The 23,337-nt window shown below is 36.9% G+C and overlaps 1 protein-coding gene across 1 annotated transcript in view; it reads left to right on the top strand.

Annotated features, from left to right (window-relative positions):
* CAAP1 (caspase activity and apoptosis inhibitor 1) overlaps nucleotides 1-19,633 on the top strand; it is a 77,050-nt gene extending 57,417 nt beyond the window's left edge. The window contains exon 6 of the mRNA XM_069574154.1: nucleotides 18,207-19,633. Within this exon, the coding sequence (XP_069430255.1) occupies nucleotides 18,207-18,553 (347 nt within the window). The 3' untranslated portion in view covers nucleotides 18,554-19,633. The remainder of the gene's footprint in view (nucleotides 1-18,206) is intronic.
* Nucleotides 19,634-23,337: the final 3,704 nt, after the last annotated feature.

Raw genomic sequence — 23,337 nt, 5'->3', positions numbered from 1 at the left:
TATCACCTTGCTTCCATGGCTGCCTGACTTTACTCCACAGTCATTTCCCACCACAGCCTCCTCCCTCACATCCCCTCTATCCGTCTCTAAACAGTCAGCAGCAGCCCTTGCACTGGGATTGCTCCACAGTCTCTAAACTCCAGCTGCCAGCTGCTGCGCCTTCCAGAGGACCTGTGTCCCTGTCCGGGGTATGTATGTCTACGGCATAGACTGTCTGATTCTCATTCCATTTAGGCTGCTACAGATCAGCTGTTTCAGTCTCAGCCTTAAATTTTCTCCTTTAACTCAGACAGTTGCCCCAATGTGGGATTGGACCCCTGCTTCAGTTCCCCCACCTGCCAAGGGCAGGTCCAGTCCTACTAACACTCCTATTTTTCCCTCTGGTTCCTTTGTCCTACTGAGTTTTTGTGTGGTTCTGTATATTCTTTTCCACTGGTCAGGTACTCCTGTCTGTTCTCAGCTGGTGTTCTGCATGCACTTCTGAGTCTGAAGGTGTATTCCTGATGTATCCATAGGGAGAGATGTACTCCATGTCCACCTACTCCTCCTCCATCTTGTTTCCCTTAAAAATTTTTAAATGTGGGCTGGAATCCCATATTTTAGAGAGTTCCTTCTCTGCAGAAACCTCAGCTCTACTTTCCCCTGCTTTTCTGAGCCTCCTCCAGGAAACTTTTTCAGGCAATGAGAACAGTGGGAATTCTTCTGTAGCTTGTATTGCTTTTGATATTTCCTCATTTGGATAATTAATGTTTGGATAAGGTTTATTTTTTAGCATCTTTTAAACTCTTTAACTATCCTTCCCCATGAGATTATACCTTTTCTCCAACCATTCTGAAAACATACAGGGCACTTTTTACTACATTTTCCACCTTCGGTACCAGAGTTACTTTCCCAAAGACTCTCACTACTTACTTTATGGAAAGAATAAGAAAAATAACAAAACTGACAGGTTTGTTATTTTTTGTATTTCTTTAATGAAAGTGTTTTCAGTTTTAGGGTAGGATTTCTTTCTTTCTTTCTTTTTTTTTTATGTAATACACTACCACTTTTTTTGCCATACTGCTAGTGATTGGCTGCTTTCTACATGACTATATATATAATAGATGCCTTTACATTATATAAAATTAGAATCAATAATTTGCTTAGTTGTGTCTAACTCTTTGAGGCCCCATGGACTATACAGTCCATGGAATTCTCCAGGCCGGAACACTAGCTGTTCCCTTCTCCAGGGGATCTTCCGAACCCAGGGATTGAATCCAGGTCTCCCAGCATTGCAGGCAGATTCTTTACCAGATGAGCCACCAGGGAAGCACGTATAAAAGATAACTTTATGTTATCTAAAATTAGAATCAAGTTTTTAGTGTCTCTTTCTAAACTTTAACAAACTAAACAATTTAAACATACTGAAGCAGTGCTGCGGAAACAGCAGATGAATAGATGATGCGTTTGAGCATACCTTCCTTGGATAGGCAGCTTGTAAAGCATTGAGATGTTTGTTACTAGCAGAGAATATTGGAGTGTGATGCCCTTTTAAATTAGTAAGTTCCAACGAATTTTGGGGGTGAACAGTTGCCTGATTTTAAGCATCAGTGCTTGGAAATATGCTATTCTGTCTTCATTTTTAACCCTTTTGTATGTTTTCATAATTTCCTAGATTTTGAGATCAAACTTTTTATTCAGTAGACTTTTAGTTCAAGTCTATTTAATCAAATGGTAGGAGAGATGATGAATCATATTTAAAAATATGTTCTTCCTACCTCCTTTAGATAACTAGAGGAAAGATAGGCATCTCTTCCATTAGCCTGTTATTGTACTCCAGTGCAACCCCGAAATAACCACTACCTGATCCGTTGTAAAAGGCTGGCAGGAGGTCCTATTGTGTATTTTGTCCTGGATTGGTGATGTCTTCAGAGGCAATAATTTTGAATACTACCCTTTTGTGTATTCTCATATGTGCATTTTATTCTGTTAGACTCAGCATGTACTGAGTTTAGATCTAATACTTTATATCTTTGTCCACCCTGTCCCTCACACTTGGAGTTCCTCTCCTGTCCATATCACTTGTTAGGTTTTAAGACCTACTTCATAATACATGTCTGTAAGATCTCCTTGACTTTTCCCCATTGCCTTATATACTCTGAAATTCTGTTATACTTCATTTTGCACAGTTTATCACTTTAAAGTGTGATATTCATATTTTAAGCATATACAAGCACCATGAAGGCAAAACTTGTGTCTTAAATCCTGCCACACACACACTACCTGTGGCATTTTGTAAAGCCTGCTTCTGTGGCCTTTACAGCTCATATGTGATAGATACTGAATGGATGTTTATTGATTCTTGGAGTAATCTCTGGATTTGTGGTTCTATTATCTTTTTAATTTATTTTTAATTGGAGGATAATTGTTTACAATGTTGGTATTTGCTGTACAACTGGGTAAATCAACTGTAAGTATACGTATATCCTTTCTTTTTTGAAGACTGGATTTGTGGTTCTTAGAAGTTAGGTTTCCAGGCTATTAGACAGTCACTTATCCAGAAGTTCAATGGACGGTTCAAGGGGTTCGGTAGAATACTAGACAGTTTTTCTGTACTAAATTGTTTGCATTTTATTTTTTATGAAAATAATTGATTAATTTTGAATATCATGGTTAACATGATACAGTTAAACTTAATTCAGTAGTTTAAAACACTGCATGAAAGTTTGTTGGTTTTGCTAAGAGAAGGATTGAAAGCTTCTCTGAAAAGATTATTCTTACATATTAAAAGAACAGTTTGGTTTCTTTTTCGGAAAGAAACATTTTGGCTTCTTGAAAAGGCTGAATGAAGCTCACTAAAAATGTTAAAAGTTATCAAACTGACTTTCTACATTTAGAATATATTAAAAATGTGTTCTTTATAACTTAAAATGTTTTAAAACCAAAGTTATCTGTAGTCTAAGAAAAGAAGGAAATCCATGGAGGCACAGCACTGCTGTCCAATATATCATTGGCTTTGTTACTAATGAGATTCCAGCAGATTGATAATGCCAGAGGCCTTGGAGAGTTAAGATTCTAGAGGGAAGGCTTATAAAATGCGTTGTTCTAAATGGCATAACCACTAAACATGAATAACTTAAACTTAGATGAGAAAAACTTATTAAAAGACAAAACAAAGTAAAATAGTTTAACCCTTCTAATAACCAACTCTGTTTGCTTGGTAGGAATATTGGATTTCAATACTCTCATTTTCTTCTCTGATATATATATATATATATATACACACACACAAAGGACTTTGTGACTGAAAAAAAAATAAACATATTTTAAACCTGATGTTTGGTTCCTAAATAAGAATTAACTTAAAAACCTTTTTTAGAAATTTTCAAGCATAAATAGAAAATAAAGTAGGAATTTTAACTTCCATATACTCAGCTGCATCTTCAGGAATTATCTGCAGTGTCTTATCTTTTTTCATCCATAGTCCTACCTGCTTCTTACCTGCTATATTATTTTAAAGCAAATCCTATATTTTTTCAGTTCATTTGTAAATATTTTAGTAACAGTGTATCTCTTAAAGATAAGAGCTCAGTTTTTAAACATAATCAGAATACCTTAAAAAGTAGCATTTCTTAAATATCAGATGATATTCAGATAGTGTTCAAATTGAACCTAGTTGTTCGTTGGTGGATATTGTGATATTAAGATCAACCTGTTGGGTCAGGTGTTATCAGCCTTGCATTAATGGTTTTGTGCTGTACTTACTCACTCAGTCGTGTCTGACTCTTTGCAGCTCCTTGGACTGTAGCCTGCCAGGCTCCTCTGTCCATGGGGATTCTCCAGGCAAGAATACTGGAGTGAATTGCCATGCCCTCCTCCAGGGGTCTTCCCAACCCGGGAATTGAACCGAGGTCTCCTGCAATGCAGGTTCTTAACCAGCTGAGCTACGAGGAAAGCGCCATTAATGGTTTTAGTAGCTATTTAGTATTGTCTTTTTCCATTATTTCATTAGGGGTTACAGAACAGTAATAATGTAATTTTAATCTTGAGATAGCCAATGTTCAAATTTCTCTAATTGTCTTATAGTATTTTTAATTTTAAATTTATTTTTTAAATAATTTGAAGTTGTCTTTATTTTATCCTTGTTCTTTTTAAAATTTATTAATTTTTTAATTGAAGGTTAATTGCTTTACAGAATTTTGTTGGTTTCTGCCAAACATCAACATGAATCAGCCATAGGTACATAAACTATGTAAGAATCAGTATCCAAATAAGGTCTCTACATTGCAGTTGGATAATATTCAGCCTCTTTTTAATCTGTATGCTCCCCCTTTTCTCCCTCTCTCTGCAGTTTATTTCTTGAAGAATCGGGATTGTTAGAGTTTCTCCATTTGAATTTGCTGATTGCATCTCAGTGTTTCTTTTAACATTGTTTTTCTGTAAATAGGTAATTAGAGTCTTGAATCAGATTCATGTTCAGTTTTTTTAACAGCAATATTTAGAAGCAATGTTGTATCCTTAAGGGAGACAGTATATAGTTCTTCCATTTTTTGTGAGCATATTGTAGCCTTGGGAATCTGTTGTCCACAATGGCTGTTAAGAATGTGCTTGATTTCTTGAACCTATCTTTTCTTGGAAATCTATTTCTTTCCTGCCTCTGGGAATTTTTAAGATTTTTTTTTAACCCTTGACTTCTGATATTTTACAGGATGTGTCTCAGGTGTTATGCTCCTGGGAGACCCTTTCAGTGGGAAAGCCTTTTTCATTTCATAGCAATTTTCTTCTCTTATTTCTTCATTTTCCTTCTTCATTCCCTCTCTTCTTGCTTTCTGACTTGCTGTTGCTCTAAGTCTCTGCTCAGCTGTTACTGTACCAAATCAAAATACTGACTGTATGAAAGCATTCTGCTACTGTCTTTATTTTTTAGTTGGAGTATAATTGCTTTACAGTGTTGTGTTAGTTTCTGCTGTACAATGAAATGAATCAGTTATAAGTATACATATATCCCCTCCCTCCTGACCTGCCTTTCACTCCTACTCCCACCCTTGTCCCACTCCTCTAGGTCAGCAGAGAGCACTGAACTGAGACCCCGGTGCTATGTGAGTTCTGATCTGATTTGCCTACCCTCCCCTTATCTGCTCTGTGCACACGTCCATTCTCTATGTCTGTGTCTCTGTTCCTGCCCTGCAAGTAGATTCATCTGAACTGTTTTTTTAGATTCCGCATATGTGTTAATAACGATATTTATGTCTCTCTTTATGCCTTAGTTCCCTTTGTATGACAGGCTCTAGGTCCTTCCATATCCCTACAAATGACTCAGTTTCGTTCCTTTTCGTGGCTGAGTAATATTCCATTGTATATATGTACCATGTCTTCTTTATCCAGTCATCTGTCGATGGACATTTAGGTTGCTTCCATGTCCTAGCTGTTGTAGAGTGTGCTGCAGTGAATTTTGGGGTGTGTGTGTCTTTTTGAATTACGGTTTTCTCAGGGTATATGCCCAATAATAAGATTGCTGGATTGTATGTAGTTCTATATTCAGTTTTAAAAGGAGCCGCCATGCTGTTCTTTATAGTGGCTGTTTTGATTTGCATTTCTTTAATAATTAGTGATGTTGAGCATCTGTTCACGTGCCTCTTGGCCATCCTTGTCTTCTTCGGAGAAATGTCCGTTTAGCTCCTCTGCCTGTTTTCTGATTGAGTGTGTGTGTGAGATATCGAGCTGCGTATGCTGCTTTATTCTTTTCATAGCACCTGATGTTGATTTATAATGTCTTTCCAATGACTTGATGGTAAGGCAGGGACTTTTTAAAATTCACTGCTGTTTTCTCAGTGTTTAAAACAATGTCTTATACATAGTAGGTGCTCAGTAGTTGTTGAAAAGATGAGGTTGTTGGACTTGTGAGTCATCCCCATTTCTTGACTTCTATTGCATTTTTTAATAAATTTTTTATTTCTTTTCTACATCTTGAAAGGTTTTTTAAGTCTATATTGATTTTGTTACAATGTTGTTTCTGTTTTATGTGGTTTTTTTGCGGGGAAGGGGGCAGGAAGCATGTGGGATCTTAGTTCCCTGACCCAGGATTGAAGCCACACCCTCTGCGTTGGAAGGTGAAGTCCCAATTACTGGACCACCAGGGAAGTCCCTGAAAGTTTTTTTTTTTTTTTTAAACATTATCTTCCAATACTCATTGAATGTTTGCTCTTGATAATTGTAATTTTAAATTTTAGTATTTCTTTTCTCTGGCCCTTTTTCATTGCATCCTGTACTTGTTTTATAGTTGCAGATCTACGTCAGGCTCCATAAGGATACTGACTAGACTTCCCAACCCCTCATTCTCCTCCAGTAGAGTATCTTCTGATCTCCACATTTTCTTTGTCTTCCTTTGTTCATCTTGGTCCTTCATTTATTTTAGTTTTTCTGGTAGCTGGTTTGGGCTTCAGTAACTGTTTAGTTATATTTCACTACCAGATCTCTCTAATGTAAGTGCATGGGGTAGGCCTCCCAATGTAGAGTGCTTGGGCCTGTGGCAAGGAAGGGGAGGATAAGAAAGAAAGGTTCATTTGGCTCAGCTATTCAGAGTGAGTTTAGTTTTCTCACTCTTTGTTCCAAAGCCATCTCTTCCTTGCTTCCAAGACTAAGAAAGAATTACACCTCCCTGTATGTCTTTGGCTGTGGTTTTGCTTTGCTTTTATTTTTGTGTCATTTTCATACCACTTACTTACGTTTTATAAAAATCCAGCAAAATTTCTTTGTAGATGATACCCTTTCTTGTTATCTAATATTATAATTTCTTGGTTGAAGAAATACATTATGTTCATAGAGGGGAATTGGAAAACTCATTTTCTTCTCATCCTCTTCTACTTGTATTCCCCTCTCTGGAAGGAAGCCATTATTAACAACTCTTTAAGTTACTTTCTTGACTTAACAGTATGTCTTGATCATTTTTGCACCTTGCCAATTTATTATTTTTTTCTGCAGATGGGTGAAAGTCCTTTTTTAAAATCTAATGAGTCAAAAGAAGTATCTTAATGTTTTAATTTGTATTTCCCTGATTAGAAATTATGTTGAGTATTTTTCATATATTTACTGCATTTTTGTATTTCATATTGTGTGAAATGCTAGACCCATTTCTATCCTTTACTTGTGTTTTAACTTGTTTCTAACAATACCCATACATTGTATACATTCTTACATTTGTTTTCTTAAAAAATGCATTTTGCTAATATTTTCCTATAAGTTTGCCCGGTCTTATAATTTTATCTGTAGTCTATATTTTCTTTCTCAGAGGTCTCACATTTTCTCACATTTTTTTCCCTTTGTGGAGTCTCTGTCTTGTGCTTTACTTAGGAAGGACTGATGTTTGTTAGTTTCACCCTCAGTTAATTTACAATTTTTAGCTATTATTTTTAAATATCCTCTCTTCTGTCACTTAAGTGGATTCTTGATAGGGAAGGGGATTAGATATGTGTGCTCAATTTGCCATCTTTAGCAGAAATTCAGACAGATATTTAATTATTCCATGTACTAGGGTTTGTCTCTTGGCTTAATTTAATAACTCATTATCAAAAAGTTACACAGGCATGTAGTCACTCATAACATTAGATACAGTTTCATTTTATGCATTAAAAGTATTCTGGTAAGTTGAATTATTTGTACATGGAATATTATGGGCCCTATCAAGATGTAAAGCAAAGGAAAAAAGGAGAGATAAAAGCATCTGAATGAAGAGATGCAGAAAAGGAAAAGAAGAAATAAGAGATAAGAAAGCCTTCCTCAGCGATCAATGAAAAGAAATAGAGGAAAACAACAGAATGGGAAAGACTAGAGATCTCTTCAAGAAAATTAGAGATACCAAGGGAACATTTCACACAAAGATGGGATCGATAAAGGTCAGAAATGGTATGGACCTAACAGAAGCAGAAGCTATTAAGAAGAGGTGGCAAGAATACACGGAAAAAAGATCTTGAAGACCAAGATAATCACGATGGTGTGATCACTCACCTAGAGCCAGACATCCTAGAACATGAAGTCAAGTGGGCCTTAGAAAGTATCACTATGAACAAAGCTAGTGGAGGCGATGGGATTCCAGTTGAGCTATTTCAAATCCTACAAGATGATGCTGTGAAAGTGCTGCACTCATTATGCCAGCAAATTTGGAAAACTCAGCAGTGGCCACAAGACTGGAAAAGATCAGTTTTCATTCCAATCCCAAAGAATGCTCAAACTACCGCACAATTGCACTCATCTCACATGCTAGTAAAGTAATGCTTAAAATTCTCCAAGCCAGGCTTCAGCAATATGTGAACCGTGAACTTCCAGATGTTCAAGCTGGTTTTGGAAAAGGCAGAGGAACCAGAGATCAAATTGCCGACATCCGCTGGATCATGGAAAAAGCAAGAGAGATCCAGAAAAACATCTATTTCTGCTTTCTTGACTATGCCAAAGCCTTTGACTGTGTGGATCACAATAAACTGTGGAAAATTCTTCAAGAGGTGGGAATACCAGACCACCTGACCTGCCTCTTGAGGAACCTGTATACAAGTCAGGAAGCAACAGTTAGAACTGGACATGGAACAACAGACTGGTTCCAAATAGGAAAAGGAGTACATCAAGGCTGTATATTGTCGCCCTGCTTATTTAACTTACATGCAGAGTACATCATGAGAAAGGCAGGGCTGGAAGAAGCACAAGCTGGAATCAAGATTGCCAGGAGAAATATCAATAACCTCAGATATGCAGATGACACTACCCTTATGGCAGGAAGTGAAGAGGAGCTAAAGAGCCTCTTGATGAAAGTGAAAGAGGAGAGTGAAAAAGTTGGCTTAAAGCTCAACATTCAGAAAACGAAGATCATGGCATCTGGTCCCATCACTTCATGGCAAATAGATGGGGAAATAGTAGAAACAGTGACAGGCTTTATTTTTTGGGGCTCCAGAATCACTGCAGATGGTGACTGCACCCATGAAATTAAAAGATGCTTATTCCTTGGAAGGAAACTTATGACCAACCTAGATAGCATATTGAAAAGCAGAGACATTACTTTGTCAACAAAGATCTGTCTAGTCAAGGCTATGGTTTTTCCAGTGGTCATGTGTGGATGTGAGAGTTGGACTGTGAAGAAAGCTGAGTGCTGAAGAATTGATGCCTTTGAACTGTGGAGTTGGAGAAGACTCTTGAGAGTCCCTTGGACTGCAAGGAGATCCAACCAGTCCATTCTATAGGAGGTCAGCCCTGGGATTTCTTTGACAGGAATGATGCTAAAGCTGAAACTCCAGTACTTTGGCCATCTCATGCGAAGAGTTGACTCATTGGAAAAGACTCTGATGCTGGGAGGGATTAGGGACAGGAGGAGAAGGGGACGACAGAGGATGAGATGGCTGGATGGCGTCACTGACTCGATGGATGCCAGTCTGAGTGAACTCTGGGAATTGGTGATGGACAGGGAGGCCTGGCGTGCTGCAATTCATGGGGTCGCAAATAGACACGACTGAGCGACTGAACTGAACTGATCAAGGTGTAAACATGCTAGCATAGCTTAACAGAGAAGGCAATGGCACCCCACTACAGTACTCTTGCCTGGAAAATCCCATGGACGGAGGAGCCTGGTAGGCTGCAGTCCATGGGGTCGCTAAGAGTCTGACACGACTGAGTAACTTCACTTTCACGCATTGGAGAAGGAAATGGCAACCCACTCCAGTGTTCTTGTCAGGAGAATCCCAGGGATCGGGGAGCCTGGTGGGCTGCCGTCTGTGGGGTTGCACAGAGTCGGACATGACTGAAGTGACTTAGCAGCAGCATAACTTTAAAGTGTTTTTTAATTTTTATTACTCAAAATGTTTAAAAACTCTTCTATGTTTGTTTACTTTCATTGGGTAATTAAAACTTTTTTTACAATAGAAAGCAAATCTAAAACATAAAATATTTTCCTTTATCTAGCTTAGGGGATCTCTGTAGCGCTCAAGTATTGAGAATTGTCACAGATGATAATAAAAATACAAGTATTGTATTTTAGCTTTTTTTATTATGTAGTATGTTCCCTTTTTAAAATACTGACATTTTAAATGGATGGGTCTTTCATAGTTGTAATTTTTCTCCTTGTCAGTAAAATATTTAGAGTGGTAGGTGTTTTATTTAGTTGCCACATATTTTTCCCTTTATGGTTTTATCCCATGTTTGTGTTGTTGTTGTTGTTCAATTGCAAAGTCCTGCCTGACTCTTTGTGACCCTGTGGACTGTGGCACGCCGGGCTTCCCCATCCTTCACTATCTCCCAGAGTTTGCTTAAACTCATGTCCATTGAGGGCGTCCCTGATAGCTCAGTTGGTAAAGAATCCACCTGCAATGTGGGAGACCTGGGTGCAATCCCTGGGTTGGGAAGATCCCCTGGAGAAGGGAAAGGCTACCCACTCCAGTTTCCTGGCCTGGAGAATTCCATGGACTGTATAGTTCATGGGGTCAAAAAGAGTTGGTCCAGAGTTTGATTAGAGTATGAATCAAGTTGGTAGCAAAGAAGATAGCAGGAAAACAAAAGAAAAGTTGAACATACACAGATTGGAAGAAAATGGAACGCATGTAAGAATTAAAGATTTTAAAATTAAAAAAATAAAAAACTAAAAAAAAATCATTAAAAAATAATAAAGAAAAAAAAAAGAAAATGGAATAGAATTTATATTTGTGAGTAGTTGGCTAGGGGATTAACCATAAGAGATGAATGCTCAATAAGTCCTTGAACTCTTTATTGCTTTTTCCTTGAAAAATATCAATATTTTAACTCTTTGTCTTCCTATAACTTTTGCTTAGCCAAGTTCTTAAACTCGTTTGTCTTTTCCCTTAGGTTATTTGGTTCATTTCTTCAATTATATTGCTTTTCTCTAAAATTCTCTAAATAATATTATTTTAGGGGCCACCTATGTTACTAGATTATATAAAGGAGCAGAATTAATGTAGGTAATTCTGTAATGTCTCTTGTTTCTTTATATATACTTATTTAAAGTATTTTAATTTTTATATATTTAAAAGTATTTTTATTTTATATATATATATTTTTTAAAGTATTTTTATTTATTTGGCTGCACCAAATCTTAGTGTTTATTTATTTGACCATGCTGTGTCTTAAGATGCAGAAAGCAGGATCTAGTTCCCTGAGCAGGGATCGAACCTAGTTCTCTGCATTGAGAATGAGGGGTTTTAGCCACTGGACCACCAGGGAAGTCCCTCTTTGTGTATATTTTAAAGTTACTTTGTTTTACTTAAAAAATTTTTAATTTTATTGGAGTGTAGTGGATTTATAGTTGTTTTAGTTTCAGGTGTACAGCAAATGGACTCAGTTACGCATATATGTATTTACATATGTTCATTCCTTTTTAGATTCTTTTTAATTTAGGTTATCGCAGAATGTTGAGTAGAGTTTCCTCTGCTATACAGTAGGTCCTTGTTGGTTATCTGTCTTATATATGGTAGTGTATGTATGTTCATTCCAAGCTCCTCATTTATTTCTCCCCTCCAAGTTTTCCCTTTGGTAACCATCTGCTTGTTTTGATGTATGTAAGTCTTTTTCTGTGTTGTAAGTCAGTTCATTTGTATCTTTTTCTAAGAATTAGAGTCCACACATGAGTGATACTGTATGATATTTATCTTTCTCTCTCTGACTTACTTCACTTAGTATGATAATCTCTAGTTTCATCCAGTCAGTTCAGTTCATTTGTTCAGTCGTGTCTGACTCTGCTACCCCACGGACTACAGCACATCAGGCCTCCCTGTCTATCCCCAACTCCTGGAGTTTACTCAAATTCATGTCCATTAGTCTGTGATGCCATCCAACCATCTCATCCTCTTTCATCCCCTTCTCCTTCTGCCCTCAGTCTTTCCCAGCATCGGGGTCTTTTCAAATGATTCAGTTCTTCGCATCAGGTGGCCAAAGTATTGGACCTTCAGCATCAGTGAATATTCAGGACTGATTTCCTTTAGGATGGACTGGTTGGATCTCCTTGCAGTCCAAGGGACTCTCAAGAGTCTTCTGCAGCACCACAGTTCAAAAGCATCAATTCTTTGGCATGCAGCTTTCTTTATAGTCCAGCTATAGTTCAACTTTCTTTATAGTCCATCCATATATGACTACTGGAAAACCATACTTTGACTAGATGGACCTTTGTTGACAAAGTAATGTCTCTGCTTTTTAATATGCTATCTAGGTTGGTCATAACTTTTCTTCCAAGGAGCATCTTTTAATTTCATGGCTGCAGTCACCATGTGCAATGACTTTGGAGCCCCGCAAAATAAAATCTGTCACTGTTTCCACTGTTTCCCCATCTATTTGCCATGAAGTGATGGGACCAGATGCCATGATCTTAGTTTTCTGAATGTTGAGTTTTAAGCCAACTTTTTAACTCTCTTCTTTCACTTTCATCAAGAGGCTCTTTAGTTCTTTCTCACTTCCTGCCATAAGGGTGGTATCATCTGCATATCTGAGGTTATTGATATTTCTCCTGGCAATCTTGATTCCAGCTTGTGCTTCCTCCAGCCCAGCTTTTCTCATGATGTACTCTGCATATAAGTTAAATAAGCAGGGTGACAATATACAGCCTTGATGTACTCCTTTGTGATTTGGAACCAGTCTGTTGTTCCATGTCCAGTTCTAACTGTTGCTTCCTGACCGGCATACAGATTTCTCAAGAGGCAGGTCAGGTGGTCTGGTATTCCCATCTCTTGAAGAATTTTCCAGAGGTTGTTGTGGTTCGCACAGTCAAAGGCTTTGGTGTAGTCAGTAAAGCAGAAGTAGATGTTTTTCTGAAACTCTTGCTTTTTTGATGATCCAACAGATGCTGGCAATTTGATCTCTGGTTCTTCTGCCTTTTCTAAATCCAGCATGAACATCTGGAAGTTCATGGTTCATGTACTGTTGAAACCTGGCTTGGAGAATTTTGAGCATTACTCTACTAGCGTGTGAGATGAGTGCAATTGTGCACTAGTTTGAGCATTCTTTGGCATTGCCTTTCTTTGGAATTGGAATGAAAACTGACCTTTTCCAGTCCTGTGGCCAGTGCTGAGTTTTCCAAATTTGCTGTCATAATGAGTGCAGCACTTTCACAGCATCATCTTTTAGGACTTGAAATAGCTCCACTGGAATCCATCGCCTCCACTAGCTTTGTTCATAGTGATGCTTTCTAAGGCCCACTTGACTTCACATTCCAGGATGTCTGGCTCTAGGTTGATGATCACACCTTCATGATTATCTAGGTCGTGAAATTCTTTTTTGTATAGTTCTTCTGTGTATTCTTACCACCTCTTCTTAATATCTTCTGCTTCTGTTAGGTCTATACTATTTCTGTCCTTTATTGTGCCCATCTTTGTATGAAATGTTCCCTTGGTATCTTTAATTTTGTTGGAGAGATCTCTAGACTTTTCCATTCTGTTGTTTTCCTCTATTTCTTTGCACTGATCACTGAGGAAGGCTTTCTTGTCTCTCCTTGCTATTCTTTGGAAATCTGCATTCAGATGCTTATATCTTTTCTTTTCTCCTTTGCCTTTTACTTCTGTTCTATTCACAGCTATTTGTCAGGCCTTCTCAGACAGCCATTTTGCCTTTTTGCAGTTCTTTTCCTTGGGGATGGTCTTGATCCCTGCCTCCTGTACACTGTCATGAACCTTCATCCATAGTTCTTCAGGCACTGTGTCTATCAGATATAATCCGTTGAATCTATTTGTCACTTCCACTGTGTAATTTAAGGGATTTGATTTAGGTCGTACCTGAATGGTCTAATGGTTTTCCCTATTTTCTTCAATTTAAGTCTGAATTTGGCAATAAGGAGTTCAGGATCTGAGCCACAGTCAGCTCCTGCTCTTGTTTTTGCTGACTGTATAGAGCTTCTCCATCTTTGGCTGCAAAGAATGTAATCAGTCTGATTTTGGTATTGACCATCTGGTGATGTCCATGTATAGAGTCTTCTCTTGTGTTGTTGGAAGAGGGTGTTTGCTATGACCAATGCATTCTCTTGGCAAAACTCATATAAGCCTTTTCCCTTCTTTGTATTGTACTCCAAGGCCAGATTTGCTTGTTACTCCAGGTATTTCTTGAGTTCCTACTTTTGCATTCCAGCCCCCTGTAATGAAAAGGACATCTTTTTTTGGTGTTATCCATGTTGCTGCAAATAATGTTGTTTCACTCTTTGTTATGGCTGAGCAGTATTATGTTGTGTATATGTACCATGTCTAAGTTAGTTATTTTGCTGCTTTATGACTTCAGTAATTGGTCTAATTTTATGCTTGCTCTCTTCCCCCAGCCATTTTTTGTAGTAATGTTTTTAACAGCAATAGTATGAATTCTTAATATTTTAAATTAGATTTGTATTATTTTACCTCAAACCCCTATGTCTTTTATTTTTCTTGGTGGATTTCAATGACCTTACTTTAGCATCATGAATACATTGAAACTATTTTTATTTCTCTTAGAGGAGTACAAATAATTTCCCTGAGATTGTTTTGTTACTCTCAGACTCCTAAGTGTGTATAAAAGCTTGAAAATGCTCCTTTGTAGTATTCTCTTAAAATTTAAATGGGTACTCACTCCCCTGAACACACTTGTGCACAGATGTGCATGTATGTGCATGCACACTCACACACTCACTTTCACAGATGCAGAGTGGGGGTGCAGAAGGACAGAACCATGACTGCACTGATATTTTGAGGACTTGGAATAAGGCATATTAGGTTAAGGTTCGGAGAAGGCAATGGCAGCCCACTCCAGTACTGTTGACTGGAAAATCCCATGGACGGAGGAGCCTGGTGGGCTGCAGTCCTTGGGGTCGCTAAGAGTCGGACACGACTGAGCGACTTCACTTTCACGTTTCACTTTCATGCATTGGAGAAGGAAATGGCAACCCACAGTGTTCTTGCCTGGAGGATCCCAGGGACGGGGGACCCTGGTGGGCTGCTGTCTGTGGGGTCGCACAGAGTCGGACATGACTGAAGCGACTTAGCAGCAGTAGCAGCAGGTTAAGGTTACTGTTTTAGAAAGAGTGTACAAGTTTTCCCCTTCTGATTGGAGGATCATGATTGGTAACAAAAGACCATACAGTTTTCTGACACTGACGATGAGAGTAATTTATCTTTGAAAATGTATTCTTATGTTTGCAGATTATATCTTAAAAATGAGTCAGTAGAATGAAGGAAATTAAGACCTAGTGAAACAGCAACAGTGTGATCTTAGACCTTTAAATAGTTTGTCAGGTTACATTGCACAAGTCAATTATCTTGTTGTCACAGTTGTGAAGTGAAGTACTTTGGCTGAATTATTTCAAGTACAGATTCTACAACGCTTTGGCCTCTACAGTGCAGGTGTAATGGGCAGATAGGACGTAATGAATGCTTTTACCTATACTGTGCTACAGAGAACTCAAGTCACTTGGATTTTGATAATTTTAAATGTAAAAGAGAACAGCAAATTCCTAGAGAACTGTTTCTTCTTCAAGTACTATGTATACTACTGTTTCTGATTTAAAAAAAAAAAAAAAAGTAAAGCAAGCTCCGACTCTGCTCTCTAAAAACATTTGAAACAAACCCATAGAAAATATAAATGAAAAAAGTTTTTCATCAAGATTTTTCTCCTTTGAAACATTGGGAGCATGTGTATAAACATTTTGATCCTGAATCTCTAGTGCTGATAACTTTATGAACTTGTTTTTTAGTCCATTAAGTCATGTCTCTTTTGTGACCCCATGGACTATAGCCCACTAAGGCTCCTCTGTCCATGGGATTTCCCAGGCGAGAAGACTGGAGTGGGTTGCCATTTCCTCCTTTTGGGGATCTTAAGTTTATGGCAGAGGAGCTCCTTAGCTGTGGCTGCGTTTTGAGTAGTTTATATAAATAGGCTTAAAGAGTGATCTGAATTAAGTGAGAGTATATAGCTTAGTAGATCTTAGCCATTTCAGAAGTGTTTGAAACAGGGGGAGAAAAGGATGAACATAATGGACCTTCACTTAGAAATATTTTTACATACTCACATATATCTCTGTAATCTCTTTTGAGAGCAAATATAGGCTGATGATTTGCCATGTAAACATCTATAGGATCTACTAAAATAGATTCTCCACTTATTTAATGAAAATATCTAAGTTTCACTCATTCATTTATTTAGATTGAAAGCAAACTGATTTCATAAAAATGCAGCTGCTTCAACATTTGTGATTTAACGTATGAGATTCCATAGTTGTTGATTAATTATACGTTGATCCCTAAGGTAATATGTGAACTTCAGTTATAATGCCTGAACTTTGTAAATGTACTTCTTTTCACTAGAAAGCTGTTGCCAATAAAGAGTTTTTGGTCAAAAATTTTTAGTAGAGCAGGATTTACTGACTTGTTACTTATTTTTCATTTGCTACTTTCATTGGCTTGTAGGAAATTCTTTTGGATTATTATCCAGCTGACAAATATATTAAGTGAAATATAAGTGATACCTGAATCTTATGGGGAGTAAAAAGGAAAACAGTTTAAAATATTGTCATTTTATATATTTTTGTATATACAGCTTACTGTGTAAAATTAGGCTTTTGGGACATCCTAAGACAATCTACCTTAATTTTTACAGGAGAGAACCTCTGAGAAGGTAAGGGATTTTCCCTTAATTATATGATTAAAAGCAGAGTAAGGGTTAGAATTCAGGTATTCCAACTTTGAGACTCTCCCTTTCTCCCCAGTCATCCATTACATTCTGCTCCTCATTCATTATCAGGCAACAACTTCTAGCCTGAAAAAACAATCACATTTTTCTAAAAGCTTGTATTTTAAAATCTTTTAAACAGGCGCATATTTTCACTCAGAATCAGTGACTACAGGTTTAGAATTCTGGAGTAAAGCCTGTTAGGCATGAAAATTAACTTTGAGACTATGAACAACTTAGCAGCACTTTTTTTCTTAAATTTGTTTTGTCTCACATTAGAATACTTAGATGTAAAGCATTATTTATTTATACAAAAGGCTATATTCATTTTTTTCTGTCACTATTTGGAAATTTTTTTGCTCTGGATAGATATATAAAATATTCTTTGGCATTAAATGATTAAAATTGGAACTTTATTTTTACAAGTTCTATTTGTGGACACATAATTTGTTAGCTCATTTTCTACTTTAATTTTGGAATGGGAGTAGTTTTTGAATAATTAGGATGTAGGAGAATCAGTTAAGGTCAGTAAATAATTTACTTTAAAGTCCGTGGAGTAGAATTTTTATACGTTATATTATCAGAATTGTCCATCTGTCAGTCTGTGTTTTGTAAATGTTTTCCCTACCACAGGGAAAGCTAACAATTGGGGGATCATTACTTTCTTTTTAAAAGACATATCAGGAATTTAAAATATAAATAGATTGGAGGTATAGAGGGGCACTCAAAGTTGTAACTAACTTGTGGACTTGAGTAATGGTCCAAGACCATAGTGGTTGAGGGCTACAATCTGTGTTTATATGCACGTTCCTAGCATCAGTTACAGAAGCCTTATAACAAATGCATTTTTTAAAAATTATGGCTTACTAACTTCATTAATTAAAGTCCTATTGATGAAAGTTATTTTATCTTATAAAGTAGCCTTAGGCATTCTCCTTTAATTTATTGATTTAGAACAAAGTGTTTGAAAAAGCATATGAAAAGCTTTGGAATACCTGCAGTGCACATGGTGTCCAGCTTACTGGTGATATTTTTCTGTTTATACAGTTTATAAGGCAGAGTACTTTAAACTTCTTTTTGAGTGGAATTTTACTTCGGTAATAAGCAGTATTCTGTCCAGAGGGTGTCAGCATTTTGTAATGTCAAGGCTTCATTGTGGTCTAAAGTGGTACATTTTAATTTGGAAAGTTGGTCAGGGACATCCATATGATGGTATACATTTCCCAATGCTTCCATGTTCTACTAAATTGGGATGAAAAATACATTAAGATTTACATTAAATTAGGTGTTTTCAAAGTTGATGGGGGAATTCCCTGGCAGTCCAGAGGTTAGGACTCGGTGGTTTCACTGCCAGGGCCTGAATTTGATCCCCGGTCAGAAAATTAAGATTCTTCAGGTAAAAAAAAAAAAAAAGGTTGAGGAGTCAGGGGAAAAGGGTTTGGGATGAGGCTTATGAAATGTGGGAGGTGGGGGAGGTCAAAGCAGCCCTTACTTTATAAATAGAAGGAAAATTTTGATCAGAACCTTTAGGTCACATGATTCTTTCCCTTTTTGTGTGTGTGTTACAGGCAAAGGGGAAGATAGCGATGTACTCAGTATAAATGCAGACGCATATGACAGCGACATAGAAGGCCCCTGTAATGAAGAAGCAGCTGCTCCTGAAGTCCCAGAAAATACAGTCCAGAGTGAAGCTGGTCAGATAGATGACCTGGAGAAAGACATTGAGAAAAGCGTGAACGAGATTCTGGGACTTGCAGAGTCCAGTCCAAAGGAGCCCAAAGCTGCCACCCTGACTGTTCCTCCGCCGGAAGATGTTCAGCCTTCCGCACAGCAGCTGGAGCTGCTCGAACTTGAAATGAGGGCCAGAGCTATTAAAGCCCTGATGAAAGCTGGTGATATAAAAAAGCCAGCCTAGTTTATTTAAGTTGTGTCTGAATATTGGATGTGTTTGAACAATGCCACACTGTATCATTTTGTATCTAATGTTTATTTGGGGGTCTTACCTGATATTTCTCATATAACTCTTACTAGATAAACTCATCTTAGGTCTAAAATACATGTTATTGTTGTTGTTACTTTTGTATTATGTAGTTGTTTTTTGAACTCATGACACATATCATTGGGGACTCTAGATAACTTTGTTAGATGAGTATTTAGTATTTCTGCAAATTAATATCTGAAAACCCATTAGCTAAAAAGTCATGATATTTGTTCCTTTATTTTGAAATATTTTGGCATCAAACCAAAAAGTTTATGAAAGATTGACCAAGCATGTTGCCTTCAGGCTATCTATATTTTGCAATAGAATATTAAATTATTGCTCCTAGGTATATTAACAATTTAAGTTGAGTTATATTTATATGCACTTTTAAAATATGTACCATTTTGAAGATGGCTTTTATGGGTATGGACTTAGTAAAAACTGAACAACATTTTTGTTACAAGGCAGAGATTCAAAATGGCTGAGCAAAGCTTTTTTATAAAAAAGGGGAAAAAAAGGACTTAGTTTAAAGCGTTTTTTAACAATGTCGAATTAATTGTCCAACTTTAATTCCAGCAGACAAACCATTCTAACAGGTATTTGACACTGTCGAACTCTTAGTTCAGTTTTTTTCCTTCAATAAAAAGGGCACACATTCCCATTTACATTCCAGGCAGTTAGGAGAAGGAGACTATTTCATTGTACAGGCTTTCATCTGATGTTTTTGCTTGAAAATCTTACGTGCTATAATTCCATGAATTAAAAATCATTAAGACTATCATTCTGGATCTGAGGACTTTTGATAGATTTCCAAAAATGAATTTAATTTCAGGAAGTTTTGATAAGTGGATGTAATAATTAATCTAATTTTGTATAGTTTTTGTAAATAGATTAACATGCTGCCACAATTATGAATGCTTTTTGTCCCATCACTAATTGTAGTTGTTTGATACCGAAATAAATTTAGGTAGAGACTCTTAACTTAAAATAAAATTTTTTTTTGTAAAATATAAATCTGAAACTGTTGTTTTTATATTTGCTAACAAATATATTTATAAGGCATGTTCTGTTAGTGTTGGAGGATTTTCCTTACACACAAAAGAACTTAGAGGGATTGTGTCTTTTTAGCTGGCTTAATTATATATAAATTGTAGAGAATCTCTTATGGAAATAGTACTTGGGCTTCCCTGATAGCTCAGTTGGTAATCTGCCTACAATGGAGGAGACCCCAGTTCGATTCCTGGGTTGGGAAGATCCGCTGGAGAAGGGGTAGGCTACCCACTCCAGTATTCTTGGACTTCCGTTGTGATTCAGCTGCTAAAGAATCTGCCTGCAATGTGAAAAACCTGGGTTCAGTCCCTGGGTTGGGAAGATCCGCTAGAGTAGGGAAAGGCTACCCATTCCAGTATTCTGGCCCAGAGGATTCCATGGATTGTATAGTCCATGGGGTCACAGGCAGACATGACTGAATGACTTTCACTTTCTTTTTCACTTATGGAAATAATATATATATATATATGAAACACTGGAGTAGCAGTTACAAATTCATTTTTGTTGTTCCTGAACATGCCTTTAAATAATCCTGTCATTTCTTTTTTCTTGCTGAATTTTTATAATAAGGCACAGAGGCCTGTATCATTTGAAATGCTTCTCTTAGGCTGATAAACACGGGTATGATTTAAATAGTTCTCATAGTTACTGCTTCAAGATGAAAAAAATCAGTTTCTATTTCTACTTACACTAAAAGTTAAAATGATAACAAAGTAGTGCAGAATAAACTTTATTGCTACTTACTAATTATGAGATGCAGGAGATGACTTTTGTGTGATCGAACACAGAGGAGGAGAAAGAGGTCTGAGTGCCTTGTAGCTGATTCAAGTCACCACCTTCATGAAGCATTGTGTGCCTGCTATATTCACTGTGCAGAATGCTTTAAAGTACATTTGACTAGAGTTGGGTGTATGTGAGGAAGAATGAGTTGAACACATTAGGCTACTTAGATTACTACCTTGGAAAATCAACTCTTTTTTTTTTGTAATGTTAAAAGACATGAGAGGTTTTTGCAAATGAGTGGCTTTAGAGAATAGGAATAAGGTTATTTTAGAAATGCCTAAGTAATGAGAAAATACCATATATTGATCTGATGCTGTCATTTAATCATCAGCTCACAGGTATTTATTGACTACATTTAAGGTGTTTAGTCTTGTTCAGAATCTTAAACTGTTATGGTGTAGGAATGTTATGGTGTAGATTTTAGCACAGAATAGACTGATTAATAAACATATGAGTGCTATTTCATTTTATGCCTAATCTTCCATTTTGCCAATGTAAAAAAAAAAAATTTAGTTCATGTTTAATTAGTGACTAAGAGGAAAAAAAATGGCAGTCGAATTTTTCATCCCAAGTCAGGTAATACTGATATTTGACTAGGAACTTTACCTAAATCTTGAGTGATTGATGGTATCTGGTATAATGGGTCCTTTGCAGTAAGCCTTGGCCCACTTTTTGATGTTCCTACTAATCCTCATGCTCAAGATATATCCTGATAACCTATCACTGGATGACCAGTGTAATATACTAATTGTGAAAAATCACCTAAGCCTCCCAAATCCTTTTGTTGAACACCATAAATTCCTTGAAACTATAGGGCAGTATATGTTTTCCTTATAAATCTTGTTGCCAAAACCTACTTTCAGCAAATCATTAGATCCTAGGGCATGATTAGCTATCTGAATAAAAGAATCATTTGGACAGTAATACAAATTGCAATAAAATACATTTTTCAATGCCATTTCAAGATAGATAAAACAGGAGTTAACCCACAATTTAGGCAAAATATAGATGGCAGCTTGAAGGTTTTAAAAACTATCAGTTTTATGTCATAAAAAGTAGGAAAAGAGTTTGGTTATAGATACTTTCCTTTTGTTGTATCTGTTTAATTGTTTAAAAGGCCAACATGCTTTACCTTAAAACAATAGATATTTTTATATATTTTTATCTTCAAGTAGACTCCCTTGAAAAAAAAATCCAAAAAAGTGCTGAGACTCAGTTTCCTTGATATTAAATTATTTTAAAATTATATTTAGTCATTATTTTATCATTTTTTTGTGATAAAATGAGAAGGGTATGAGAGTTAAAAACAGGGTTCTGAATCTGCCCCAACCAGCTGTGTAACTTGGGATAAGTATCTATTAACAGGAGAGATGAATCATTCACTGATATGTAAGATTCTTTCTGCTATAATTGGGCTCAGATGATAAAGCGTCTGCCTGCAATGTGGGAGACCCGGGTTTGATCCCTGGGTCGGGAAGATTCCCCTGGAGAAGGAAATGGCAACCCACTACAGTACCCTTGCCTGGAAAATCCCATGGATGGAGGAGCCTGGTTAGGCTGCAGTCTATGGGGTCACAAAGAGTCGGACATGACAGCAATTTCACTTTCCTTTCTGCTATAACATCCTGATTACAATAGAAAATGCCATAAAATTTGTAAAAGTTACCAAGTATTTTTGCTTTCCAGGTGGCTCTAGTGGTAAAGCGCTTGCCTGCCAATGCAGGAGACTTTGGAGACATAGGTTCAATCCCTGGATCAGGAAGATCCCGAGGAGGAGGGCACGGCAACCCACTCCAGTCTGGAGAATTCTGTGGACAGAGAAGCCTGGCAGGCTATGGTCCATAGGGTCGCAAAGAGTTGGACACGACTGAAGCGACTTAGCACATCACAGCACCAAGTATTTTGAGTTCAAGTATTTCTTAGGGCTTCCCTTCCCCTTTCCCCTTTTCAAAATGAAGCAATCTAAACTGTCCCATATAGTTGCTAGATATGAACAATAATCAAGTGTTTTTTCCTTTTACCTAGGCTTTATTGTCAGGGTCACTTGGTAAGTATACTGTCTAGAATTTTTCACTTTGGCCTATAAACTTAGGTTGCTATCTTTAACTTACTGCTTTATTTTATTTCAAAATAATATGTAGATAGTTTTAAATTAAAAAAAAATTTTTCCCAAGGCTTATAACAAAAAATAGTCCTCCCCTATTTTTTTGTTCCAACTCTTGCTACTGAGAGGTAACCACTCAACTCTTTTAGCCTTCTTACAGATTATCTTTGTATTTCTAAGTAAAATAATTTTTTGCCATTCCTTAATATTGCAGTCTTAGGTTTTATTTATTGATCTATTTTGGAATGTGAAAATTAAGCTATATTCCTTCTCTCTCTTCCCTGAAAATGTAGCTTCCTCTCTCATCCTCACAATACAGTGCAGTTATTGGGTTAGCCAGAAAGTTCTTTTGAGTTTTTTCTGTAACATGGAAAATCCCCAACGAACTTTTTGGCCAACCCAATACATGATGGTTTTGGTTGAATTAGCATTCAATATTTATACTATTTAGACTCTGTAAATATTATTCACAGCTGGGTTGTAGGGTACCTGTCATTAGATTTCCTTTTTTTGTTCCAGTTTTTGGTTTTGGCTTTTTGGAATTCTTTTATAATGACCTTATTCTTTCGTTTGCTCAGTGTTCTCTATAGTAGCTTTTCAATTATACCCTGACTACCCTCCAGGAGCTTAACTTTGTTGGTAGATTCAAACATATCATATGATCTTTTTTTTTTTCCTTTAAAGACATTCCTCCTGGGACTCCCTGTCCTACGCTACTCTGGATCAGTTGGTCTTCACCTCTCTCATGCTAAGTATCCCATTTCCTGAATCTTGTCTTTCT

The sequence above is a fragment of the Ovis canadensis genome, chromosome 2 (genome assembly GCF_042477335.2).
Source record: "Ovis canadensis isolate MfBH-ARS-UI-01 breed Bighorn chromosome 2, ARS-UI_OviCan_v2, whole genome shotgun sequence".
Taxonomy (NCBI): Eukaryota; Metazoa; Chordata; class Mammalia; order Artiodactyla; family Bovidae; genus Ovis; species Ovis canadensis.
The sequence above is the reverse complement of the archived record's forward strand: the minus strand, read 5'-3'. Positions and strand labels throughout refer to the sequence as shown.